The sequence below is a fragment of the Nerophis ophidion genome, linkage group LG25 (genome assembly GCF_033978795.1).
Source record: "Nerophis ophidion isolate RoL-2023_Sa linkage group LG25, RoL_Noph_v1.0, whole genome shotgun sequence".
NCBI lineage: Eukaryota > Metazoa > Chordata > Actinopteri > Syngnathiformes > Syngnathidae > Nerophis > Nerophis ophidion.
In genome coordinates this window covers 27,574,956-27,599,316 of record NC_084635.1, presented here as the reverse complement: position 1 = coordinate 27,599,316, position 24,361 = coordinate 27,574,956, and the positions used below count along the sequence as shown (strand labels likewise).

Below are 24,361 nucleotides of genomic sequence, written 5' to 3'. Positions count from 1 at the left end.
AGATGTGGCTCTTTTGATGACTGCATGTGGCTCTCAGATAAATCTTAGCTGACGTTGCTTAACAGGATAAGTAATGAATAATTCCGCTTAATCACAGTGTTAAAAATATCGTTCAAAATATAAAGCATTCTCATGCATTCGAATCCAACCATCCGTTTCTACTGCACCTGTTCAAGAACTCGCATTAATGGTCAAAAGTGTTTTATTTATTATTGGTTAGCTTCAGAATAACAATGTTATTAAAAAGAATAAGAGATGCACGGATTTAGTTGTTGTAATCTAGGAAAGGCCAAATGAAAGAGGAGGTGTAGAATTCTCTTGTCAGAGCGTGGGATGACACTGTACAAGGGTACAGGTCTACGAGTTTCTTCTTATGGAGCTAAATTGAATCCAGTCTCTGTTTAATTCCTTGCTTCTTGTCTGTTTAATAGATGTCATCAGTGTTTGCACCTGACAATTATATTCGGTGTTAAAAATAATTTACGGCTCTCACGGAAATACATTTTAAAATATTTGGCTTTCATGGCTCCCTCAGCTAAAAAGGTTCCCAACCCCTGTGTTAGACTAATCATCTGTTGTCCTTAACAGTAAGCGGCCGGGTGCAAGAGAGGAGTTCAGACCTGGGAGACTGTAAAGGCAAGACATACCTGTTTGTGAGAGACCTGAGCGACTAAAAAGTCGAAACATTTCCTGTTATGTGAAATTGAAGATTAAAACTCCTGTCAAACCCGAGCAACTGGCTTCCAGCGTGAGTAGGAAAAGCTTACAGTGGGGTTTGTAGATATTCCCAATAAGCCCCAAAAATGCTTAGGGGTCATAAAATGTCTTATCTACGAACAAAAAACAGACACACAAACTGTTAGACTCCAATTGTGGTTCTAAACAAGAGATTACTAAAATGAAAATTTTGCCATTAAATGGGCCAATAGAAAAAAAATTAGGACCCAAAAAGGCCCACGAGCCACACTTTGGACACCCCTACCATACGTGGTAGTCCCCTGTCCCTGGAGGACTGAGCGACAAAAACTATTTATAACTCGGTCAGACGTGTCCTCTTCACAAAAGTTCCTTTGCAGGAGGCTCCTCTTGTACGCGACGCTTTTCAAACGTATTGATCAACATCTGCTCTGTTAGTCTTGGCATGTTTGGAGAGACAAAGGTGGACTTCTAAACGTCGGCAAGGACTCCTAGCATGGACGTCTTCAAGCAAAACAAAGTTGAAGATTTCTATGAAATTGGTGAAGAGTTGGGAAGGTATTGTACAAGCATTAGTGTACAAAGGTTACCGTGGATATGAATTAATAGTTGATAATTGTCTAGCACATCAGAATAAACATTCCTAACTTGGTCAAGTCTAGTTTGAAAGTCTTCTTCGTTTCTCTCAGCTTGCATGTTTTGGAAGAATTAAATGTCATTGAATGTTGGAACTACCATACATGAACATTGCATGTATCTATTTGTGTCCTGTTTCAGTATTAGAGAAAAACCGTTTTACAAGTCAGGCTTCGATTTTAAAAAGGTTCTATTTTTAGCAGCATACCAGGGTTGCTGTCACGGTGGTGTTCGCTTACAAAACATCTAGGCCATCGGTGTTCAACGTGTGGCCTGGTGGCCATTTGCGGCCTGCAGCCCACTTTTTAACCATTCTACAAATACTATTAAAAAAACATAAAACAGCGGAATAAAATAACAAACAGGTGAAATGTAATGGCAACACGTTGCAATGTTGACTCTACTAACACAAAGTTGTCTTGCAGGCTGTTTTATTATTTAAAGCTGTCATTGCTCAAAAACAATAATGAAACCAAAGCTATGGAAAGCTCTCCAATTACTTCACATCAAAAATCCCAATTTGAAATATTTTGGGGGAAATGATTGCATATTTCGTGTGTTTGCCATAAAAAAAGTTTGCTTTCACAAAAAGGGCATAGAAAACAAAAAGACAAGAAAAACATTTATTTTATTACAGCAAATGGGACAAAAATGTATTCGATAAAACAATCAATATCATGAAATCATTATTAGAACATTTTTATGAAAGTGAATTACTCCCTTCTTTTCTCATTTTAATATAAAACCCGTATTAACAATGGTTAGAGCAGGCGTGTCAAACTCAAATACAGAGTGGGCCAAAATTTAAAACTGAACAAAGCCGTGGGCCAAAGTTAAACAAATTAACCTTTTAATAGGGACCCAAACAAGTTTTGCATTGAACATTGAACAAACAAGGCTTATATACAGTAACTTTAAAGTGACATGCAAAATCGAGTTTCAAATAATAATAATAATAATTAATAAATATCAATGGCATATCAAATAAAATTTGAATTAAAATGTAATGCATCTTTTCTATTTGCAGCCTTCTGAGGTAAATATCAAAATATATTATAGCGTCCCGAAAGAGTTAGTGCATAACATAACCATTTTATGTTATGTTATAGTGCAGATGTTCTCCCAAAATGTGTTTGTTATTATTGTTTGGTGTGAGTTCACAGTTTGGCGCATATTTGTAACAGTGTTAAAGTTGTTTATCCGGCCATCCTCAGTGTGACCTGTATGGCTGTTGACCAAGTATGCCTTGCATTCACTTATGTGTGTGTAATAGCCGCATATATTACGCTGTTTGTATGGAGGAAATGCAGACGTGACGACAGGTTGTAGAGCAGGGGTCTCAAACACACGGCCTGGGGGTGTTATTTTGCGGCCCCCACCTTAATATGAAAGTTTAATGTTAGTGCGGTCCGCAAGTTTTGACAGCGTTGTGTTATTTGCATCCAAAATGGCTCTTTCAACATTCTGGGTTGCCTACCCTTGCATTAGTGGAAAAGCGGCAAATGAGTGAAAGCAACAGAGACGTTGCCATGGATACCAGGGATTACGTGCCTGGCTGCAGTCACATCGGGACACTTGTCCGTCAGTAATAACAGTACCCGATAACCTGGACCAATTCAAACCATTTTTTGTTTTTTTTTATTGTTTAATTTGCATTGCCTCACACGATGAAAACTACATATATGATGCCGAATAACACTCCTGGAGCCGTCACTATATTGCGCTCGCTATCCCGGTACTTTCCCGGCTATTCTCTGATGACCGCCATGTTGCTGCAGGGAGGAAAAGTGGAACGACACACCTTACGGAAATAACATTCTCCATGCGTTGGCTAATTACAAATATATTCCACAACCCCAGACATGTCTTTTTCAAAGCCTGCAGTGAAGAGACAGATTAGTGATGAGCAAAGACAATTCCAGGAAAAGTGGGAGATGCAATATTTCTTTGTTGAGCACAGGGGCACCCTAACGTGTCCTATTTGCACATAGTTGCGTGCACAAGGGATTCAATTTGAAACGTCATTATACAACTAGACATGCTGAGGTGTATGTAAAAATGTTTTGAAGAAATCTTTTCTTGCGGCCCAGCCTCAACCCGACTCTGCATCCAGTGGCCCCCAGGTGAATTGAGTTTGAGATCCCTGTTGTACAGAATGCTAAAGGCAGTGCATTTAAGACACGCCCTCAATATTGTTGTCCGGGTGGATATTGGGAGAATGCTTGCCCCGGGAGATTTTCGGGAGGGGCACTGAACTTCAGGAGGGTTGGCAAGTGTGAGAAATTGCGGTGTTACAGCGGCACCGCTGCTGTATAATAACGGCAGGCCAGCTGTAATGTTAATTTGATATTGCCTCAAGGGCCAAATGAAAAGAGTTTGACACCCATGGGTTAGAGCGGGGTCGGCAACCCGTGGCTCTAGCTCTTTAGCGCTGCCCTAATGGCTCTCTGGAGCTTTTTCAAAAATGTATGAAAAATGGAAAAAAATTAAGGGAAAAATATATTTTTGGTTTTAATATGGTTTCTGACAAACATGACACAAACCTCCCTAATTGTTATAAAGCACACTGATTCGAGTATTTGGCGAGCGCCGGTTTCTCCTACTAATTTTGGCGGCCTTTGAACTCACCGTGGTTTGTTTACATGTACAACTTTTTCTGACTTTCTAGGACGTGTATTATATATATTCTTTTTCTGTCTCATTTTGTCAACCAAACTTTTAATGTGCGTGAATACACAACAGTGAGTTTTGTTGATGTTATTGCCTTGTGTGGAATGCTAATCGGGCATATTTGGTCCCTGCATGACTGCCAGCTAATCGAGGCTAACATGCTATTTAGGCTAGCTATATGTACACATTGCATCATTATGCCTCATTTGTAGCTATATTTGAGCTCATTTAGTTTCCTTTAAGTCCTATTCAATTTATATCTCATGACACACTATCTGTCAGTAATATGGCTTTTAAATTTGTTTTGCGGCTCCAGACAGATTTTTTTTTGTATTTTTGGTCCAATATGGCTCTTTCAACATTTTGGGTTGCCGACCCCTGGGTTAGAGCATTTGAAATTAGGTAAAAAAAATTATATTAAAAAAAAAAAGATTACAAATATAGATAGAGAAGTCACCTTTATTGTAATACATGTGATTTAGTCATATTTGGGGTGTTGAGCAGCCCATTAGCTTTTAGGAATTTGTTAAGGACTTCACCACACCACCACAACTGCTCAGAAAGCATTACATGCTGCACTTTTGAGAAATAATGGCACATCTGTCAGAATATTATTATTTATTTTACATTTCATAAACAAAATTGCAGCAAATTGAATTGATGGTGTGTAAAACAATGTACGGCCATGCTGTTTGTATGAACCTGTGACGTGGTTGACTTTTACATCAGGTGAGGCATAGATGCCTTGGTGTAACCCAGGTGGTTCAGCCCCTGCCTATATTCCATTCTGCTCGGGAACGCAAACCCTGCTTGTCAGCATCAGAGGTGAGCATGCTGACCACCGAGCTAAAAGTCCAGGCTGACCAACTCGACAGCCAGCACTATTTTTGAAGCCGTCCGGGAGTGAGGTTCAGTAACGTACTTTAACTACCACCCCTTACTTTTATCCCACGCGGACGACCAGGGTTTGCGTCCCTGTGTGGAATGGGATAAAGGCAGGAGACCAGTTATGGATGTGTGGTGAAGTCCTTAACAAATTGTTAAAAGCTGATGGGCAGCTCAACACCCCAGATTTGACTCCCCTGGTTCTCCGACCGTCAGTGTGTCATCAACGGTGTGTGCTTTTGGAAGGAACCCTGATGGGTCAATACAAAAGTCACATATATAACAATAAATGAGACTTCTTTATTATTATTCACTATCAAATGTCAATGTTCACTTCACACATGCTATTGTGTGCTTCTGTTTTAGCGGGCAGTTTGCCATTGTAAAGCAATGCAGAGAGAAAAGAACGGGACAGGAATTTGCTGCCAAGTTCATCAAGAAGCGACAGAGTATAGCCAGCTCTCGTGGCGTTCGACTAGAGGAGATAGAGCGTGAGGTGCAGATCCTGCAGCAGACTCAGCATCCGAACATTGTCACGCTGCATGATGTCTACGAGAACCGCACCGATGTAGTTCTCATCCTGGAGCTGTAAGTACCCAATTTTTTAATTTTTTATTTATTTATTCAATTCAAGAAAACAATACACGGCAAAGCCATAACAATGCAATCCAATTCCAGAACCAAACCCGACCCAGCAACACTTGGAACAGCAACAATAAACAGAGCTATCGAGAGGACACACAAACACAACACAGAACAATCCAAAAGTAGTGAAACAAAATAGAATATTATCAACAACATTATCAATACCAGTAACAATTTCAAGATAGCAGTGATTAAAAATCCTTCATCGACATTATCATTAGACATTTATAAAAAAATAAAATAAAAAAAATGAACAATAGTGTCACAGTGGCTTACACTTGCATCGCATCTCATAAGCTTGACAACACACTGTGTCCAATATTTTCACACAGATAAAAATCAGTTATATATTAGGTTCATTTAATAGATAAAACACATTTTAATATCCATCCATCCATCTTCTTCTGCTTATCCGAGGTCGGGTCGCGGGGGCAGCAGCCTAAGCAGGGAAGCCCAGACTTCCCTCATAATGAATCCCATATTACAATATACAGTACCCAATTTGATTTGTTTATTTTGATCCCCATTAGCTTCTGCAATAAATAAATCAAAAGCTCCACATTAATCACATGTAATAAGTACAGTGCATGCAGAAAGTATTCACAGTGCTTTTTCCCCAAAAAATTTATGTCACAGATTTATTTTCAAATTGGCGTACATTATATTTTTGTCCACAAAATTCGACACACAACACCCTCTAATGACAATATTAAAAATCCATCCATTCATCCATTTTCCCTTTTGTCCCTTTTGGGGTCGCAGGGGGTCGCTGTAGCCTATATCAGCTGCATTCGGGTGGAAGGCGGGGTACACCCTGGACAAGTCGCCACCTCATCACAGGGCCAACACAGATAGACAGACAGCATTCACCCTCACATTCACATACTAGGGCCTAATTTAGTGTTGCCAATCAACCTATCCACAGGTGCATGTTTTTGGAGGTGGGAGGGGCCTATCCTCAGGTACATGTCTTTGGAAGTGGGAGGAAGCCGGAGTACCCGGAGGGAACCCACGCAGTCACAGGGAGAACATGCAAACTCCACACAGAAAGATCCCGAGCCCGGGATTGAACTCAGGACTACTCAGGACCTTTGTATTGTGAGGCAGATGCCCTAACTCCTCTACCACCGTGCTGCCCAAAAACTTGTTTTAAATTTTGCAAATGTATTAGAAATAAAAAATGTAAAGAAAAAATAACATGTACGTAAGTATTCAAAGCCTTTGCTCACTACTTTGTTGATGCACCTTTTGGATACAATGCCTCAAGCTTGGCACATCTATCTCTGGGCTGTATCGCCCATTCCTTTTCGTCCATTCCTCTTTGCAGCACCTCTCAAAATGCCCTTTTCCACAGCCGGAACTTTTTCAGGAACTTTCCCACTTTCCCCCTGTGTTGCCATCAAAAACTACCCAGGTAGATTTAGTTATTCAGGAACCTTTCTGAGTTCCTCCTAGACAGGTGAACATTTTTGGGGAAGGGCTGTGCTGCAGAAGAGAGGAACCACCACCCCGGTTTGCTCTCTTAAAGAAGGGGAACCGGATGGTGTGTTCCAACTATTGTGGGATCACACTCCTCAGCCTTCCCAGGTGTACTGGAGAGGAGGCTACACCGGATAGTCGAACCTCGGAGTCAGGAGGAACAGTGTGGTTTTCGTCCTGGTAGTGGAACTGTGGACCTGATCTATACTCTCGACAGGGTCCTTGAGGGTTCATGGGAGTTTGCCCAACCAGTCTACATGTGCTTTGTGGACTTGGAGAAAGCATTCGACCGTGTCCCTTGGTAAGTCGTGTGGGGAGTGCTCAGAGAATATGTAGTATAGGACTGTCTGATTGTGGCGGTCCTCTCCCTGTACGATCAGTGTCAGAGGTTGGTCCGCATTGCCGGCAGTAAATCAGGCACGTTTCCAGTGAGGGTTGGACTCCGCCAAGGCTGTCCTTTGTCACCGACTCTGTTCATAACTTTTATGCACAGAATTTCTAGGCGCAGTCAAGGCGTTGAGGGATTCCGGTTTGGTGGCCGTGGGATCAGGTCTCTGCTTTTTGCAGATGATGTGGTCCTGATGGCTTCATCTGGCCGGGATCTTCAGCTCTCACTGGAACGGTTCGCAGCAGAGTGTGAAGCAACTGGAATGAGAATCAGCACCTCCAAGTCCGAGTCCATGGTTCTCCCCAACCCGGGATCTTCAGCTCTCACTGGAACGGTTCGCAGCCGAGTGTGAAGCGACTGGAATGAGAATCAGCACCTCCAAGTCCGAGTCCATGGTTCTCCCCAACCCGGAGTGCCACCTCCGGAGTGCCACCTCCGGGTTGGGGAGGAGACCCTGCCCCAAGTGGAGGAGTTCAAGCACCTAGGAGTCTTGTTCACGAGTGAGGGAAGCGTGGATCCTGAGATCGACAGGAGGATCGGTGCGGCGTCTTCAGTAATGCGGACGTTGTATCGATCCGTTGTGGTGAAGAAGGAGCTGAGCCGGAAGGCAAAGCTCTCAATTTACCGGTCGATCTATGTTCCCATCCTCACCTATGGTCATGAGCATAGGACTTGTCCTTTCATGACCGAAAGGACAAGATCACGCGTACAAGCGGCCGAAATTTGTTTCCTCGGCCGGGTGGCGGGGCTCTCCCTTAGGGATAGGGTGAGAATCTCTGTCATCCGGGAGGAGCTCAAAGTAAAGCCGCTGCTCCTCTACATCGAGAGTAGCCAGATGAGGTGGTTCGAGCATCTGGTCAGAATGCCACCCGAACGCCTCCCTAGGGAGGTGTTTAGGGCATGTCAAACCGGCAGGAGGCCATGTGGAAAACCTAGGACACGTTGGGAAGACTATGTCTCCCGGCTGGCTTGGGAACGCCTCGGGATCCCCCGGGAAGAGCTGGACGAAGTGGCTGGGGAGAGGTAAGTCTGGGCTTCCCTGTTTAGGCTGCTGCCCCCGCGACCCGACCTCGGATAAGCGGAAGAAGATGGATGGATGTTTGGACTGAAACATGTAATTCTGCAACAGTAATTGGTGTATCTAATTCTACCGCAGCAGACTGATTAACCCAAGGGATACCTAGATAGGCAAAAAAGTTATCAAGCTCAGGAGTACAACGTTGAGCAGATGAGTAGAGGAACACATAAAAAATCTTGATATTATTAATCTTAAAATCATCAGTGGTTACACCTGAATCAGTTTGAAGCTGCAAAAAAATATGGGATGCTGATATCTGGCGTAGTTGATGGGCTAGTGGTTTTCTGGCTTTATCACCATTTTCAAAATGAAAAAACAAATCAATTTCCTCATTATTTCCAGGCTTTCGCAGGCCTGTTTTGTCATGTCTTGTGATCATGTTTTGTTTAGTTATGTTCTGTTTTGTTTAAGACTCCATTGCTTCCTGTCTTTGTGCACCTTTGTTTGTTTTAGTTTCTATGACGACTCCATTAGTTCCTGTTTTTGCGCTCCCTTGTTTGGTCACCATGGCAACTCATTAGTTTCACCTCCCTCATTTGTTTGGACTCACCCACCTGTTTTAATCAGGAGAGACTATTTAAACCTGCCATTTTCAGTTAGTCTGCCTGGCGACATTGATGTTCATAGTTCATGTTGCTTTGCTCATGTTACAGTAAGTGTTGTTTGTTTTATGTCCATAGTAGGGCTGGGCGATATATTGATTAGTGATGGGTTGATGAGGTGTCATGAAGCGTTTCGACACATTGCACAACTGTATTGATACTGTGTCAATACTGTGTCACTAAATACTGACATCTGCTGGGCATTAAAAATCCCTACAGGTAACCTATAGACCGACTCAACTGACACTGATTTATGACCTAGTACAGGGGTCCGGAACCTTTTTGGCTGAGAGAGCCGCACAAGCCAAATATTTTTAAAAGTATTTCCATGAGAGCCATATAATTTTTTTTTTTAACACTGAATACAACTACATGCGTGCATTTTTAAGAAAGACCAACATTTTTACAGTATAATAAGTCTCTTATTCTTTTTAACAACATTGTTATTCTGAGGCTAACCAACAATAAATAAAATGCTTCTTACATTATTGCGACTTCTTGAACAGGTGCGGTAGAAACCGGATGGACAGATGAGAATGCATAGAGCCATAAGTTACCTACCCTTGACCTAGTATATACAATAATATAAACCAAGTCATTGTATTTCATTTAGGATTATTTCATATCTTCATTTTAATAAAAATATAATGTGAACATGTATCACAACATGGAATTCTTAGAGAACGTGTTGTGAATGAGGATGCTTGTGGACTGGGAATTATCGTTTTTTTTTTACATGCGCTCTGAATACGTACTGTTGATTGGCTGTTACCGCTTTTTAATGTAACCAATCAGATGGTTGTGTGGGTGGGACAATGCTGGGTGCTGAGACGAGGCAGAAAAAGAAAAGCAGCTTGTTAAGACTTTAGATTAGAAACACCCCCGTACCGAACCGAAACCCCCGTACCGAAATGGTTCAATACAAATACACGTACCGTTACACCCCTACTAACAGATCAAGTGGAAACTTTGATTGAACAGGATGAAACGACAAGGAAATGAACACAAATACCTTTTATTCCGATATATGATCAAAATATTTCCACACGGCGGAAATGATCTCCGACGACGATAAATTACAAATGATCAACGACAGAAGTGCGGCGATTCTGTTGGCAGTGGCATCTCATTGACATATGCCCTTCCTTATAAACACAGTTTGGTGCGCAGGCGTCAGTTCGACGCAGTTCGCGTATCTGTCACGTGACCGAAACAGCTCACTTTCAGTCACGTGACTTTCTAAAAGCGGTACGCGCACCGACACAGGGTTTTGCTCTATGAGCTTGACGCATGCGCCGATGCATCGGTGTTGCCGGACCCATCACTAATACCGATATAGGGCGATATATCGCGGGTTTGTCTCTGTGCGATATAGAACATTACTATATCGTAATATTCGAGTATACATTCTCACGCAGTTGCTTTTAGCTGCGGGCATTAAACTACAGGCTCTTCCCACTCTATCTTGTGTCTCCTTTTCACAGACAGCGAGCGCACATTCTTACACACGTCACATACTGTCACGTCATACGTCACATATGTATACGCCGTTCCCCAGCAGAGAGGTAGCAGCGTGGCTAACGTTAGCTGTGATGCTAGCGGAGTGTTGCGAGGGATAATACAAGAGAAAGAAGGTGCGAATCTGGTAACAAATGAAGGTAGAATTAATTTCCAAGAAAAACAGCACAGGGTCCATTGTCTGGCGGTGGTTTGGCTTCAAGCGGGAATATGTCGAATAGACAACTTTAATTTGTCAAGTGTGGGGCACAAGCGTCGCTACCAAAAGTAGCATTAATGCTAATATGTAGCATCGCTTGAAAAGTCACCTGCTAATGACTGTTTAATAAATACAGTTTTGGTAAATTTACTCAGTTGTGATTTCATTCTCTGCATTAAAGTTTAAAATTGGCATATATTAATGCACGGGGAGAACATGCAAACTCCACACAGAAAGATCCCGAGCCCGGGATTGAACCCTGACTACTTAGGAACTTCGTATTGTGAGGCAGAAGCACTAACTGTGAGTGCTAATGTTGTCCGTCTATCTGTGTTGGCCCTGCGATGAGGTGGCGACTTTTCCAGGGTCTACGCTGCCTTCCGCCCGATTGTAGCTGAGATAGGCACCAGTGCCCCCCGCGACCCTAAAGGGAATAAGTGGTAGAAAATGGATGGATGGATATTTTAATGCAGTATGAACAAGAATGTTTCAATGTAGACACATAATCATCATACTGCTGTGATTATATGCATCAAGTGTTCATTCAAGGCTAAGGCAAAATACCGAAATATATATCGTATATCGCAATATGGCCCAAAAATATAGCGATATTAAAAAAAGGCCATATTGCCCAGCCCTAGTCCATAGTTTATGTTTAAGTATTAGTTTTGTTCCCTGCATTAAAGGCCTACTGAAATGAGATTTTCTTATTTAAACGGGGATAGCAGGTCCATTCTATGTGTCATACTTGATCATTTCGCGATATTGCCATATTTTTGCTGAAAGGATTTAGTAGAGAACATCCACGATAAAGTTCGCAACTGTCGGTGTTAAGAGAAAAGCCCTGCCTCTACCGGAAGTCGCAGACGATGATGTCGCATGTTTGAAGGCTCCTCACATATTCACATTGTTTTTAATGGGAGCCTCCAGCAAAAAGTGCTATTCGGACCGAGAAAACGACAATTTCCCCATTAATTTGAGCGAGGATGAAAGATTTGTGTTTGAGGATAGTAATAGCGATGGAGTAGAAAAAAAAAATGTATTTAAAAAAAAAAAAACGCAAATGCATTGGGACGGATTCCGATGTTTTTAAACACATTTACTAGGATAATTCTGGGAAATCCCTTATCTTTCTATTTTGTTGCTAGTATTTTAGTGAGTTTAATATTACCTGATAGTCGGAAGGGTGTCTCCACGGGTGTCTTGACGCGCTGTGTCTCAGGGAAGTCGACGGCAGCTTCATGGACGGCCCAAGCTCAGCTGATATCCAGTAAGAAGTGACTTTTTAACCACAATTTTCTCACCGAAACCTGCTGGTTAACATGTGATCGGGAACCATGTTCTCTTGACCGCGCTCTGATCCATAGTAAATTTTCACCTCCAGGAATTTTTGAACAAGGAATCACCGTGTGTCTGTCTGGCTAAAGGCTAAAGCTTCCCAGCGCCATCTTTCTACTGTGACTTCTCCAATATTATTCGAACAAATTGCAAAACATTCAACAACACAGATCTCCAAAATACTGTGTAATAATGCCGTTAAAGCAGACGATATTTAGCTGCGTAGCGCTCATACTTCCTTAAAACGCGTGACGTCCTGCGTACACGTCATCATTACACGACGTTTTCAAGACGAAACTCCCGGGAAATTTAAAATTGTAATTTAGTAAACTAAAAAGGCCGTATTGGCATGTGTTGCAATGTTAATATTTCATCATTGATGTATAAACTATCAGACTGCGTGGTGGGTAGTAGTGGGTTTCAGTAGGCCTTTAAGTTTTGTGTCTCCACTGTGAGCGCCTTTTGTTCATAGCTTTTGAGTTAAAATTCAAATCATGCATTTACCTTCAAGCCATGTCCGGTCTAGTCCGTTTGCACCACGGAAGAACAAATCTCACAGCAAGCTCCGCCCCCCCTGCCGTGACAATATTTAAGGTGTAAGATTTGGTCTCCCAGCCCTTGAGTTTGATATCTGTGCTCTACTTTGTTGGTTGTTAAGTCACATTCAAGTCAGATGTTTGTTTTCTTCTTGTACATTCAATGTAAAAAAAAACTACAAATGTGTAAATAAATTATTTGTGCATGACATGTGATACAAAATTAGCATCAAAGTATTTAGGATATATTTTTTTTTATCAAAAATGACATAAAGAGAGGTAATCAGTCAGTGACCATTATTCTCATGTATCCAAAGGATTTTCTGACTAAAATGTATTATGTGCTGAATGTCTTTGTTCCAGTGTCTCTGGTGGTGAGCTTTTTGACTTCTTGGCCCAGAAGGAGTCTCTTAGCGAGGAAGAGGCAACCCAGTTCATCAAGCAAATCCTAGAGGGGGTCAACTACCTCCATGCCAGGAAAATAGCTCACTTTGACCTGAAGGTTTGTCTCTTTTGACATATTCTTCCAGTCAGATATATATAGTGTTATATAGAGTTATATAGAACAATATCATGTGCAAATATACACCATATAGAAATCATTCTTAAAAATTAAAATGTAAGAAATAAGGTCCATTAACATCGAAAGTGATGCAATATGTAAAGAGAAATAACTGTTAAACACCGTAAACATGTTTTGCCAAAGTTATATACATAACCAGGTATTTCAATTATTTTTGTCAATTGTTAAGACTAATGGCAAGAGCAGGGATTCCCAAACACTTTATTGCAACATCTTGTGTTGTGAGAGGGGATCTGAAAATGTCTATGTGTTTATTTATTTAATTATTTTGTATTTACCAAGGGCTTCACGGTGGAAGAGGGGTTAGTGCGTCTGCTTCACAATACGAAGGTCCTGCAGTCCTGGGTTCAAATCCAGGCTCGGGATCTTTCTGTGTGGAGTTTGCATGTACTCCCCGTGAATGCGTGGGTTCCCTCCGGGTTCTCCGGCTTCCTCCAACTTCCAAAGACATGCACCTGGGGGTAGGTTAATTGGCAACACTAAATTGGCCCTAGTGTGTGAATGTGAGTGTGAATGTTGTCTGTCTATCTGTGTTGGCCCTGCGATGAGGTGGCGACTTGTCCAGGGTGTACCCTGCCTTCCGCCCGATTGTAGCTGAGATAGGCGCCAGCGCCCCCCGCGACCCCGAAAGGGAATAAGCGGTAGAAAATGGATGGATGGATGGATGGATGGATGGATGTATTTACCAAAAGTAATGAATTTTTCAAACAGCTGTATGCTCAATGCTACATTTAGAAGATAGAAAACCTGTCTATGGATGTTCTCATCCATTTAGGTCATTTTATTGTCAGTGTTGGGTGTTTTCTTCATTTTTTGTAAATCTTAGAAGAGGTTTGGCCTCACATCCAAACAGTCTTCTTTCTTTAGGTCATGCTCATAGACTTAGATTAGTCTGTCTTTAGTCTCATAAGATAGAAGGTGTGCCGCGAGATTTGTCTGATGTAAAGTAAGTACCTTTGTTCAATGAAGGTTAGAAAACAGCGGACTAGAATAATTATAAATATTTGGATTGATATACTATTGTCTAAGTTGTGAAGAGTTACAACACTTTAAAGGCCTACGGAAATTAGATTTTCTTATTTAAACGGGGAAAGCAGGTCAATTCTAAGTGTCATACTTGATAATTTCGCGATATTGCCATATTTTTGCTGAAAGTATTTACTAGCGAACATCGACGATAAAGTTCGCAAGTTTTGGTCGCTATTAAAAAAGCCTTGCCTGTACCGGAAGTAGCAAACGATGTGCGCGTGACGTCACGGGTTGTAGGGCTCCTCACATACTCACATTGTCTACAATCATAGCCAAGAGCAGCAAGAGCGATTCGGACCGAGAAAGCGACAATTTCTTTATTAATTCGAGCAAGGATGAAAGATTCATGGATGAGGAAACTTAGAGTGAAGCACTAGAAAAAAAATAGAAAAAAAGGCGAGGGCAGTGAGAGAAATTCAGATGTTATTATACACATTTACTACGATAATTCTGGAAAATCCCTTATCTGATTATTGTGTTACTAGTGTTTTAGTGAGATTATAAAGTCATACCTGAAAGTCGGAGGGGTGTGGTGACCGCGAGTGTCTCTGATGGAAGCCGTGGAGGAGCCAAGAAAGTCGCAGCTGCCTTTTTGACAGCTGCTGCAGGAGGACGCAAGCTCCGCTCATGTCTCCGGTAAGAGCCGACTTATTACCACAATTTTCTGACCGAAACCTGCCGGTTGACATGTGGTCGGGAAACATGTTCGCTTGACTGCTCTGTTCCTTATTAAAGTTTTACAACAAACAAAGAAACACCGGCTGTGTTTTGGTTGCTAAAGGCAGCTGCAACCCACCGCTTTCCACCACCAACATTTTTCTTTATAGTCTTCATTATACAAATTGCAAAAGATTCAGCAACACGGATGTCCAAAATGCTGTGTAATTATGCAATTAAAGCAGACGACTTTTAGCCGTGAGTGCTGCTGCGATAAAATGTCACAAAGTAAATGAAAGTAATATAATGTATGAATGGATGTATATAGTGTCATATATTTGGTAGGGTTGTAATCCTTTTATGGCAGTTAAGTAGAGAAGACACGGACATCATTGAGGATCTACGGGAGCTTTTTGTTTTTAATTCACATGTAAACAAATACGCCACAGCGTCAATTCTGGTCTTTCAACAATCCCTACTTCTTTGGAATGCAAATACATATTAATATATTACATATAGTCTATTATATCCGCACTATTGACAAGTGATGCATCGAAAATTCAGTCGTCTTACATAAAAAACAAAACCGTATGTTGTGATGGCGACTGTATCTTTCCGGTGCAAATGAATGACGTAGCTCGCCCAAAGCTGACAAAGAAAATCACGTTCAGGTAACATTCAGGTCGCATTGCTTTTAGACGGCAATCACATTGGAAAAAAATCTGATTTTCCAATCGGATTCAGGACTACCTCCTGATGTGGCTTGAATCTGATGCCAAACGATCAGATTTGAAGCACTTTGGAGCATTTAGACTGGCAAAAAAATCAGATCTGTGTCACTTGAGGGCGATTTGGTGTGCTGTGTAGACGGGGCCATCGATTTGTCAGAGTGGACCAAACACTAAACGTTGAGGGACACCGTGGATTGTGGTGTGGGACACATGAGGGCTGATCTACAAAGATGTTAATACCATGTGCTAAACAGCGTGTGCAAACTAAAAAAAATATGTGTACTATTTGTGGGCGTGTTGCGTGCAGTCTACCATATAAACACATAAATCCAACTACGTATGTGGGGATGCTTACCTCATGCATTTAATGTTACTGTAAAGTATTTGAACTCGCTTTTTGTGATGCAACATTATAGACCATGGATGTTGGTCCACACAGCTCCCATACCTTTCACACAACTGGCGCCTTCTGAAATTCTGATCACTCCTCCAGTAATTGCTATAGTTTCATCACCTGTGTGAAGTTAGCCTTGTCCAAATCTCCCCAAACGCATTCCATTATTTGTTTTAAGTTTGAGCTGCAAAACATTTTGGTCCACCAATCCTAGTTTTTTAAGTTCTTAACGTATTAGCGTTAACTACCCTAATATGTACGAATTCTTTATGCTGGTTTGTGCTGCAAACATTTTCGTTTCTGCTGTTATGGTTTTTAAGTTGAAAATGTTTTATGTTGTTTTTTATGTTACCATGTAACTATTGTGTTATTAACCATGACTAGACCCTAACTTTGTCAAAATCCCCCCAAACCCCTATTTCATTCGAGCGTTACAGTTTTTAGGTACTCAACATTAAGTCCTTAACATGGTTTTTATGGTATAAACGTGTTATTGTTTATAATGAGCCCTCCAACTACGTCCAAATCTCCCAAACCCGTCACAATCTTTTGTGCTACATTTGTGCTGGTTTGTACTGCAAACATTTTTATTTGTACCGTCACGGTTTTTAAGTTATTAACATTTTATGGTTTTCATTGTATTAACATGTTATTATTCATAACCAGCCCGCCAACCATTTCAAAGTCTCCCAAACCAGTCCCAATCTTTTGGGCTATGTTTGTGCTGATTTGTGCTGCCAAAATGTTCCTTTGTGCCGTTGCGTTTAAATGGGTTGTACTTGTACTCGCTTTTCTACCTTCAAGATACTCAAAGCGCTTTGACACTACTTCCACATTCACCCATTCACATACACATTCACACACTGATGGAGGGAGTTGCCATGCAAGGCGCTAACCAGCACCCATCAGGAGCAAGGGTGAAGTGTCTTGCTCAGGACACAACGGACGTGACGAGGTTGGTACTAGGTGGGGATTGAACCAGGGACCCTCGGGTTCCGCACGGCCACTCCTCCACTACGCCACGCCGTTTAAGTTATTAACATCTTATGGTTTTTATGGTATCAATGAGATGGAATTTATAACCAGCCCTCCAACCATGTCAAAATCTCCCATGTCAAAAAATAGTGTTTAAAAATTCATTGCATAAAAATTCAGTGTATAAAAATTTGCTGATTAAAATTGCAAGACACACTTCTGGTAAATTAAGACTATTACACCATTGGCAATTTAATCTATGTGCTTGGATCCTTTTTTATAAACACTTTAAACAGTGGAGGTTGCTGTGCATTCATAAAAAAATACCGAGATTCCACAAAAAGGGACAAAAGCTGATCTCACGATGGCACAAACATGACTGATACTAAAACATTGTAACAGACCATCTCAAAAACAGAATGACACTCTTTTTTTTTTTTACTGAATTAGACACTTAGAATGTACAAACTTTGTACATGAACATACAGAATGTGGAATTTTCAAAATCAACTATGAGCAATAAAACACTGAATATTGAGACTATATAAACGTTGCTCCTCTACTTCTAAGACCACTCCCTTAAGCCACATCTTTTATAACCAAGCAAGAGCAACAAAGATGCAAAAAAACACAGCGAAACATAAACGCAAAGCGTTAAAAAAAAAAAAACATCCACGTAGTTGATATAATTTCACTTTTTTGCAGAAATTTGTTGTAGAAATCTCCCCCCATCCGACACTAGCATAGCAGGCTTGTTGCTGTGGAAACAAGCCCCACCCATTGTACCACACTCTGTACTGCCTGGTCTGCATGAAGCAGCGTTTCCAATGGTTACCGTAGTAACCACTATGTCCCTCAAAAGTGAAGATTCTGACCATTGGAATATTTTTTGATAGTTTGATTGCTTCAGTCTTTAATTACGGGAAATGAGTCCCTCCTTTTGAAGCAGCAATTTTTTCTACACTGGATTTTTTACATTACATTTTTTTGACACTGAATTTTCATAAACTGATTTATTTTACACTGAATTTGTATACATTGAATTTTTAAACTGTGGTGTAAAGGATATCACCACATGGGCTCAGGAACACATCAGAAAACCACTGTCAGTAACTAGAGTTTGTCGCGACCTCTGTAAGTGCAAGTTAAAACTCTCCCCAGAACACAGAAACACCCATAAGCACTACCGGATTTACTGGGCCCGAGTTCATCTTTGATGGACGGATGCAAAGTGAAAAGTGTTCTGTCCACATTTCCAATTGTTTTTAAAACTGTGGACGTCGTGTCCTTCGGAGCAAAGAGGAAAAGAAGCATCCCGATTGTTATTGGCGCAAAGTTGAAAAGCCAGCATCTGTGATGGTATGACGGTGTATTAGTGGCGAAGGCATGGGTAACTTACACATCTGTGAAGGCCCCATTAATGCTGAAAGGTACATACAGGTTTTGAAGCAACATATGTTGCCATCCCCTGATTTTTTCAGCAAGTTTATGCCAAGCCAAGTCTTACAACAGCGTGGCTTCATAGTAAAAGAGTGTGGGTACTAGACTGGCCTGCGTGTAGTCCAGACCTGTCTCCCATTGAAAATGTGTTGCGCAATATGAAGCCTAAAATACGACAACAGAGACCCCGTACTGTTGAACAACTTAAGCTGTACATCAAGCAACAAAGGCAAATAATTCCACCTGAAACGCTTTAAAAATTGGGCACCTCGGTTCCCAAGCGTTTAGACTAGACTAGACTTTGACTAGACTTCGTTTTGTCATTTAAATTTGAACTTTAAATCACAGATAACAACAACATTTTGTTGCGGTAGCTCCTTGTAGTGCAGCATAAAAGAGCTATAAGGTGCAGATATAAATAAATAGATTACTGTACAGATAAATACATTGCACTTTTGCATATGCATCCACGTTTATGGATGTATGTTATATTGTCTTTATATTCCAGCGAGTTAATCCATTTTTGGCGGGGAATTGAGGGGGAGAGGTGGGTAGCGTAGCCAGAAATTGTACTCAAGTAAGAGTACAGTTACTTTAGAGATTTATTACTCAAGTAAAAGTAAGGAGTAGTCACCCAAATATTTACTTGAGTAAAAGTAAAAAGTATGATGTGAAAAAACTACTCAAGTACTGAGTAACTGATGAGTAACCTGATTACGGCAACAAATAACGCACAAAAACATAAAAATAGCAATGAGCAAATTCAGAGCCAGGAATATCTCTTAAGCAACTAAAACAATATTATATATTAAATAATAGTACATTAAAATAAAATTAAAAAATGGCACATTGAGCCACAATAACTTAACAGCACCATAGCCTGAGTAGGCATTCATTGATTTGATTGATTAATTAAAACATGTATTAGTAGATTGCACAGTACAGTACATATTCCGTACAATTGACCACTAAATGGTAACACCCCAATAAGTTTTTCAACGTTTATCAATTACTTAGTAAATGACCAAGTCAAGGTGATCTACCTCATATATACATATACATACACACACATATCATTTATACACACACATATCATACATACACACACAAATCATTTATATATATATATATATATATATATATATACATACACATATATATATAATATATATAAATATATATATGTATATATATACATAAATTTATATATACAGTATATAATTTATATTTATTTATTTTGCCGTTTTTGTTCACATGTTGAAGGTGTTTTAATGAATATACATGCATGTTTAACATATAGATTCCTATCTTTCATGAAGACAAGAATTTAAGTTGGTGTATTACCTGATTCTGATGACTTGCAATGATTGGAATCAGACGTTCACGTTTTCAAATGGAGGAGAAAAAAAGCTCCTATTTTCTGTCTAATCCCACATGAAAGTCGTTGGTTTTTGACATCTTATCTGCCCAGCTTCCATATTCGTTTTTATACACTTTACAAGAAATACATTGGCGGCAAACTCTGTAACTTGCTAGCTTGTTTGCGCTGGCTTTCGGAGACTCTTATTTTGTTAGCGCAGGCGCGATGGAGCGGCGCTTTTATTGTGAAGACAGGAACTGTGCGATCAGTCTTTAGGCTTTTGACGGGAATTACGGTTGAAATAAAAAGTGTATTTTTTCCTTTACACTTTTGATTGATTGATTGAAACTTTTATAAGTAGACTGCACAGTACAGTACATAATCCGTACAATTGACCACTAAATGGTAACACCCGAATACATTTTTTAACTTGTTTAAGTCGGGTCATGTGACCGCCTGGCTCTGTTTGATTGGTCCAACGTCACCACTGACTGCATGTGATTGGTGAAACGCAGGCATGCGTAGATTCTACTTTGCAGCTCTGTCATTAACCAAAACAAACATTAATAGATCGATAAAAAAAAGTAGCGAGTAGCGAGCTGAATGTAGATAAAACTAGCGTTTCTTCTCTATAAATATACTCAAGTAAAAGTAAAAGTATGTTGCATAAAAACTACTCGTAGAAGTACAATTTATCCCAAAAGTTACTCAAGTAAATGTAAGGGAGTAAATGTAGCGCGTTACTACCCACCTCTGTTAAGGGGGAAAATTGAGTTTACTGAGTGTTGTTAAAGGCCTACAGAAACCCACTACCACGCAGCCTGATAGTTTATATATCAATGATTAAATCTTAACATTGCAACACATGCCGATACGGCCGGTTTAGTTTACTAAATTACAATTTTAAACTTCCAGCGGAGTTTCCTGTTGAAAATATCTCGGAATGATGACGCGTGTTTGTGACGTTATTGGTTGGAGGGGACATATTAGCCCAACACCACTTACGGCTAAAAATTGTCTCTTTTCATCGCGCAATTAATTACAGTGTATTTTGGACATCTGTGTTGCTGAATCTTTTGCAATTTGTTCAATTAATAATGGAGAAGTCAAAGTAGAAAGATGGAGGTGGGAAGCTTTTAGCCTTTAGCCACACAAACACACAGTGTTTCCTTTTTTTAAATTCCCCGAGGTGAAGCTTTACTATGGATCAGAGCAGTCAAGCGAACATGGATCCCGACTACTTGTCAACCGGCAGTTTTTGGTGAGAAAATTGTGGAAATAAGTCGCCTCTTACCGGATATCAGCGGAGCCAGCATCCTCCTGCAGCTGCTGTGACTTCCCTCAGAGACTCTGGCGTCAAAACACCCGTGGCCACACTCCTCTGACTTTAAGGTACTATTTAACTCACTAAAACACTAGCAACACAATAGGCAGATAAGGGATTTCCCAGAATTATCCTAGTAAATGTGTCTAAAAACATCTGAATCGCTCTCACTGCCCTCGCCTTTTCTTTTTTCTTCTTTTTAGGCCTTCACTCTAAATTTCCTCATCCACAAATCTTTCATTCTCGCTCAAAGTAATGGGGAAATTGTCGCTTTCTCGGTCCGAATAGCTCTAGCTGCTGCTGGCTATGATTGTAAACAATGTGAGGAGCCCTACAACCAGTGACGTCACGCGCATATAGTCTGCTACATCCGGTAAAGGCAAGGTTTTTTTATTAGCGACCTTAAGTTGCGAATTTTATCGTCGATGTTCTCTACTAAATCCTTTCAGCAAAAATATGGCAATATCACGAAATGATCAAGTATGACATATAGAATGGACCTGCTATCACCGTTTGAATAAGAAAATCTCATTTCAGTAGGCCTTTAAAAGGAAAGGCCATCTAACACAGTGGTAAAAATGCCCCTGTGAAAAATTGTTTTGCAATGTGTTGCTGCCAATAAATTCTTAGTTCATGATTATTTGCAAAAAAAAAAAAAGTTCCTCAGTTGGAACATTTAATATCTTGTATTTGCAGTCTATTCAATTGAACATACGTTGAAAAGGATTAGCACATCATTGTATTAATTTTTTATTCACAATTTACACAACGTGCCAACTTCACTGGTGTTGTACATGTTGTAAGTATTCATGTAATGTAGTAACGGGCACATTTAAAAATAACATTTAATATTTACGTATTTTGATCATTTTAAGCATACTCTCCTGAAGGAGTCAATAAAGTACTATCTATCTACACGGCACATAAATTCCAAAATCTCATACAGCTTTTTTTTCAGCTACATTCCTGATTACTGCTCAATGCAGACTTCATGAGAGCCAACAATCATCAGTGTGCAATGTCCACTGTTATTAGGATGCTCTGTTAAGGTCTTGGTCAAGGGGGGGGGGGGGGTAGACAAGGTGGGATTACAAAAATGAAAAAAATGTAATCAGACAAAAAGGGAAATCTTAGGGCGATGGGGTAGAAACGCACACCATGTAACCTGGACAAAATAGGTTCCTCAGAGGTCGGCAGTAGGAAAGGCCAGGGCGCACTGAGCAGGGCACAAGTCCAACAAAAGAATCCCTTTTACCTCAGGGGGGCTAGGAAATAAAAACAGAAGAGGTTCGGGAATTCAGGACAAAGTAGCAACAACTTACCAGGATTTCTGGTAAGGCCAAGCTGACAGTGACGAGCCTAAATACTGGTGGGCTAATTGCGAGCAGATGTGCCTCAAGGTCCGCCCCTCGCCGAGGACAAATCACTAAATACACAGGTGCAGACAAAGGAGAAGGCAGGAAAACACTAAAACACAACATGCTGACTGCTAAAATCTTGGTGTAGTCCCGTTCAGATGAAGTATGACTCAATTCTTGTGAAGCAAAGGGGGGGTGAAACAAAGTGTCTTTCTTTGTCTTTCCTCGCCGTTTTCGGGTATAAACTGACTGTCAAAGTGTACCAACTAGTCAAAATACATCCTCATCCTTACTCTATTCAGGTGAGTATGGAGGTTCATTTGTGTTAATTTGATTTCTTGCATTTAAAATTAGTGAATTACATTTTTTTACAAGAAATTATGCTGAAATTTAATTTGAAAAAAATGTTAGCAAATGTTGTTTGTTTAAAAATTCAGTGTATAAAAAAAATAAGTGTTAAACGTGTAGTGTTGAAAATTAATTCTTAAGAAAGTCAGTGCAAAAAAATATTTATTTTTTTTTAGAACTCAGTGTTCAAAATACAGTTTAAAAATTCAATGTATACAAATTCAGTGTAAAATAAATCAGTTTATGAAAATTCAGTGTCAAAAAAATGTAATGTAAAAAATCCAGTGTAGAAAAAATTGCTGCTTCAAAAGGAGAGACTCATTTCCCGTAATTAAAGACTGAAGCAATCAAACCTATCTTAGAACCAGTCAATAAAGTTTCAAGTTTGAGATCACGTGACAGAGGTCTTGCAAAACAGCATAAAAAGGCAGTTACCTGGGCGACCTTGGCGTAATACAACATAATAAACATTTCAATGCAGCCCACGGGATAATTTCAAACTATCAAAAAATATTCCAATGGTCAGAATCTTCACTTTTGAGGGACATAGTGGTTACTACGGTAACCATTGGAAACGCTGCTTCATGCAGACCAGGCAGTACAGAGTGTGGTACAATGGGTGGGGCTTGTTTCCACAGCAACAAGCCTGCTATGCTAGTGTCGGATGGGGGGAGATTTGATTTAGTACTGCCTGAGGGATCGAAGGTCAGTAATATTGCTTACGTGCAGTGATTTCTCCAGATTCTCTGAACCTTATATTATATATACAGTATGTGTGCATTTACATATATATGTATATAGATATATATATATGTATATATGCATATATATATATATATATATATATATCCATTCATTTCTACCGCTTATTCCCTTTTGGGACACTCTGGGGGCCTTAAAACTCCCACATTACATGCACGAGTCGGTTGGGTTTTGTCCGTCACGGTGCTGCCGGGTAGCCTGCCATTTCTGGGCAGAGACATCGCTGGGGGTGTAATTTTTTAATTGTGTTAAAAAAATAATAATAAGAATAGTTGTTTTTTTTGTTGTCCGGCCTTCTTGTGTGAGGTCTGTGTGGGTGGCTAGATGCAGAGGTAGCGCAGCCCTCTTGTTTGGTGTGGGTGTCTGTCTCGGTTGTTTAGGCGGTGGCGGGTTTGGATTGGAGAGTGGAGTCTTTTAGTGGGAGAGGTGTTGATGTCTTCTTTGCGTGTTGCCGTTTGGGCTGACTGGCGAACTGCCACTAGTTGGTGGTCTCCATGGTCCTGTTGGCATTTGGTTGTTGGTCGCGGTTTCTTGATTGCTTTGATTTGATCAAGTGATGCTTGTTGTCTGGGGTATAGTAGCCATTGTTTCTGATGCCGTTTGCGGTGTGGGTCAATGTGATTTGTGCCAGGACATGCACATGCACGTTTTGGCTGTCAGGGCTGGCGAACTTGCCGGCTTCGTTCTCGTTTGTTGTGTGGTTGGCTTGTTGGGAGTCGGCTCAGGTCTG

At 40.5% G+C, this 24,361-nt stretch overlaps 1 protein-coding gene across 1 annotated transcript in view; it reads left to right on the top strand.

The window, feature by feature from the left end:
* The first annotated feature begins 1,029 nt into the window (after positions 1–1,029).
* dapk2a (death-associated protein kinase 2a) overlaps positions 1,030–24,361 on the top strand; it is a 32,207-nt gene continuing 8,875 nt past the window's right edge. The window contains exons 1-3 of the mRNA XM_061887736.1: positions 1,030–1,254; positions 5,254–5,475; positions 13,034–13,172. Of these exons, the coding sequence (XP_061743720.1) occupies positions 1,193–1,254; positions 5,254–5,475; positions 13,034–13,172 (423 nt within the window). The 5' untranslated portion in view covers positions 1,030–1,192. The remainder of the gene's footprint in view (positions 1,255–5,253; positions 5,476–13,033; positions 13,173–24,361) is intronic.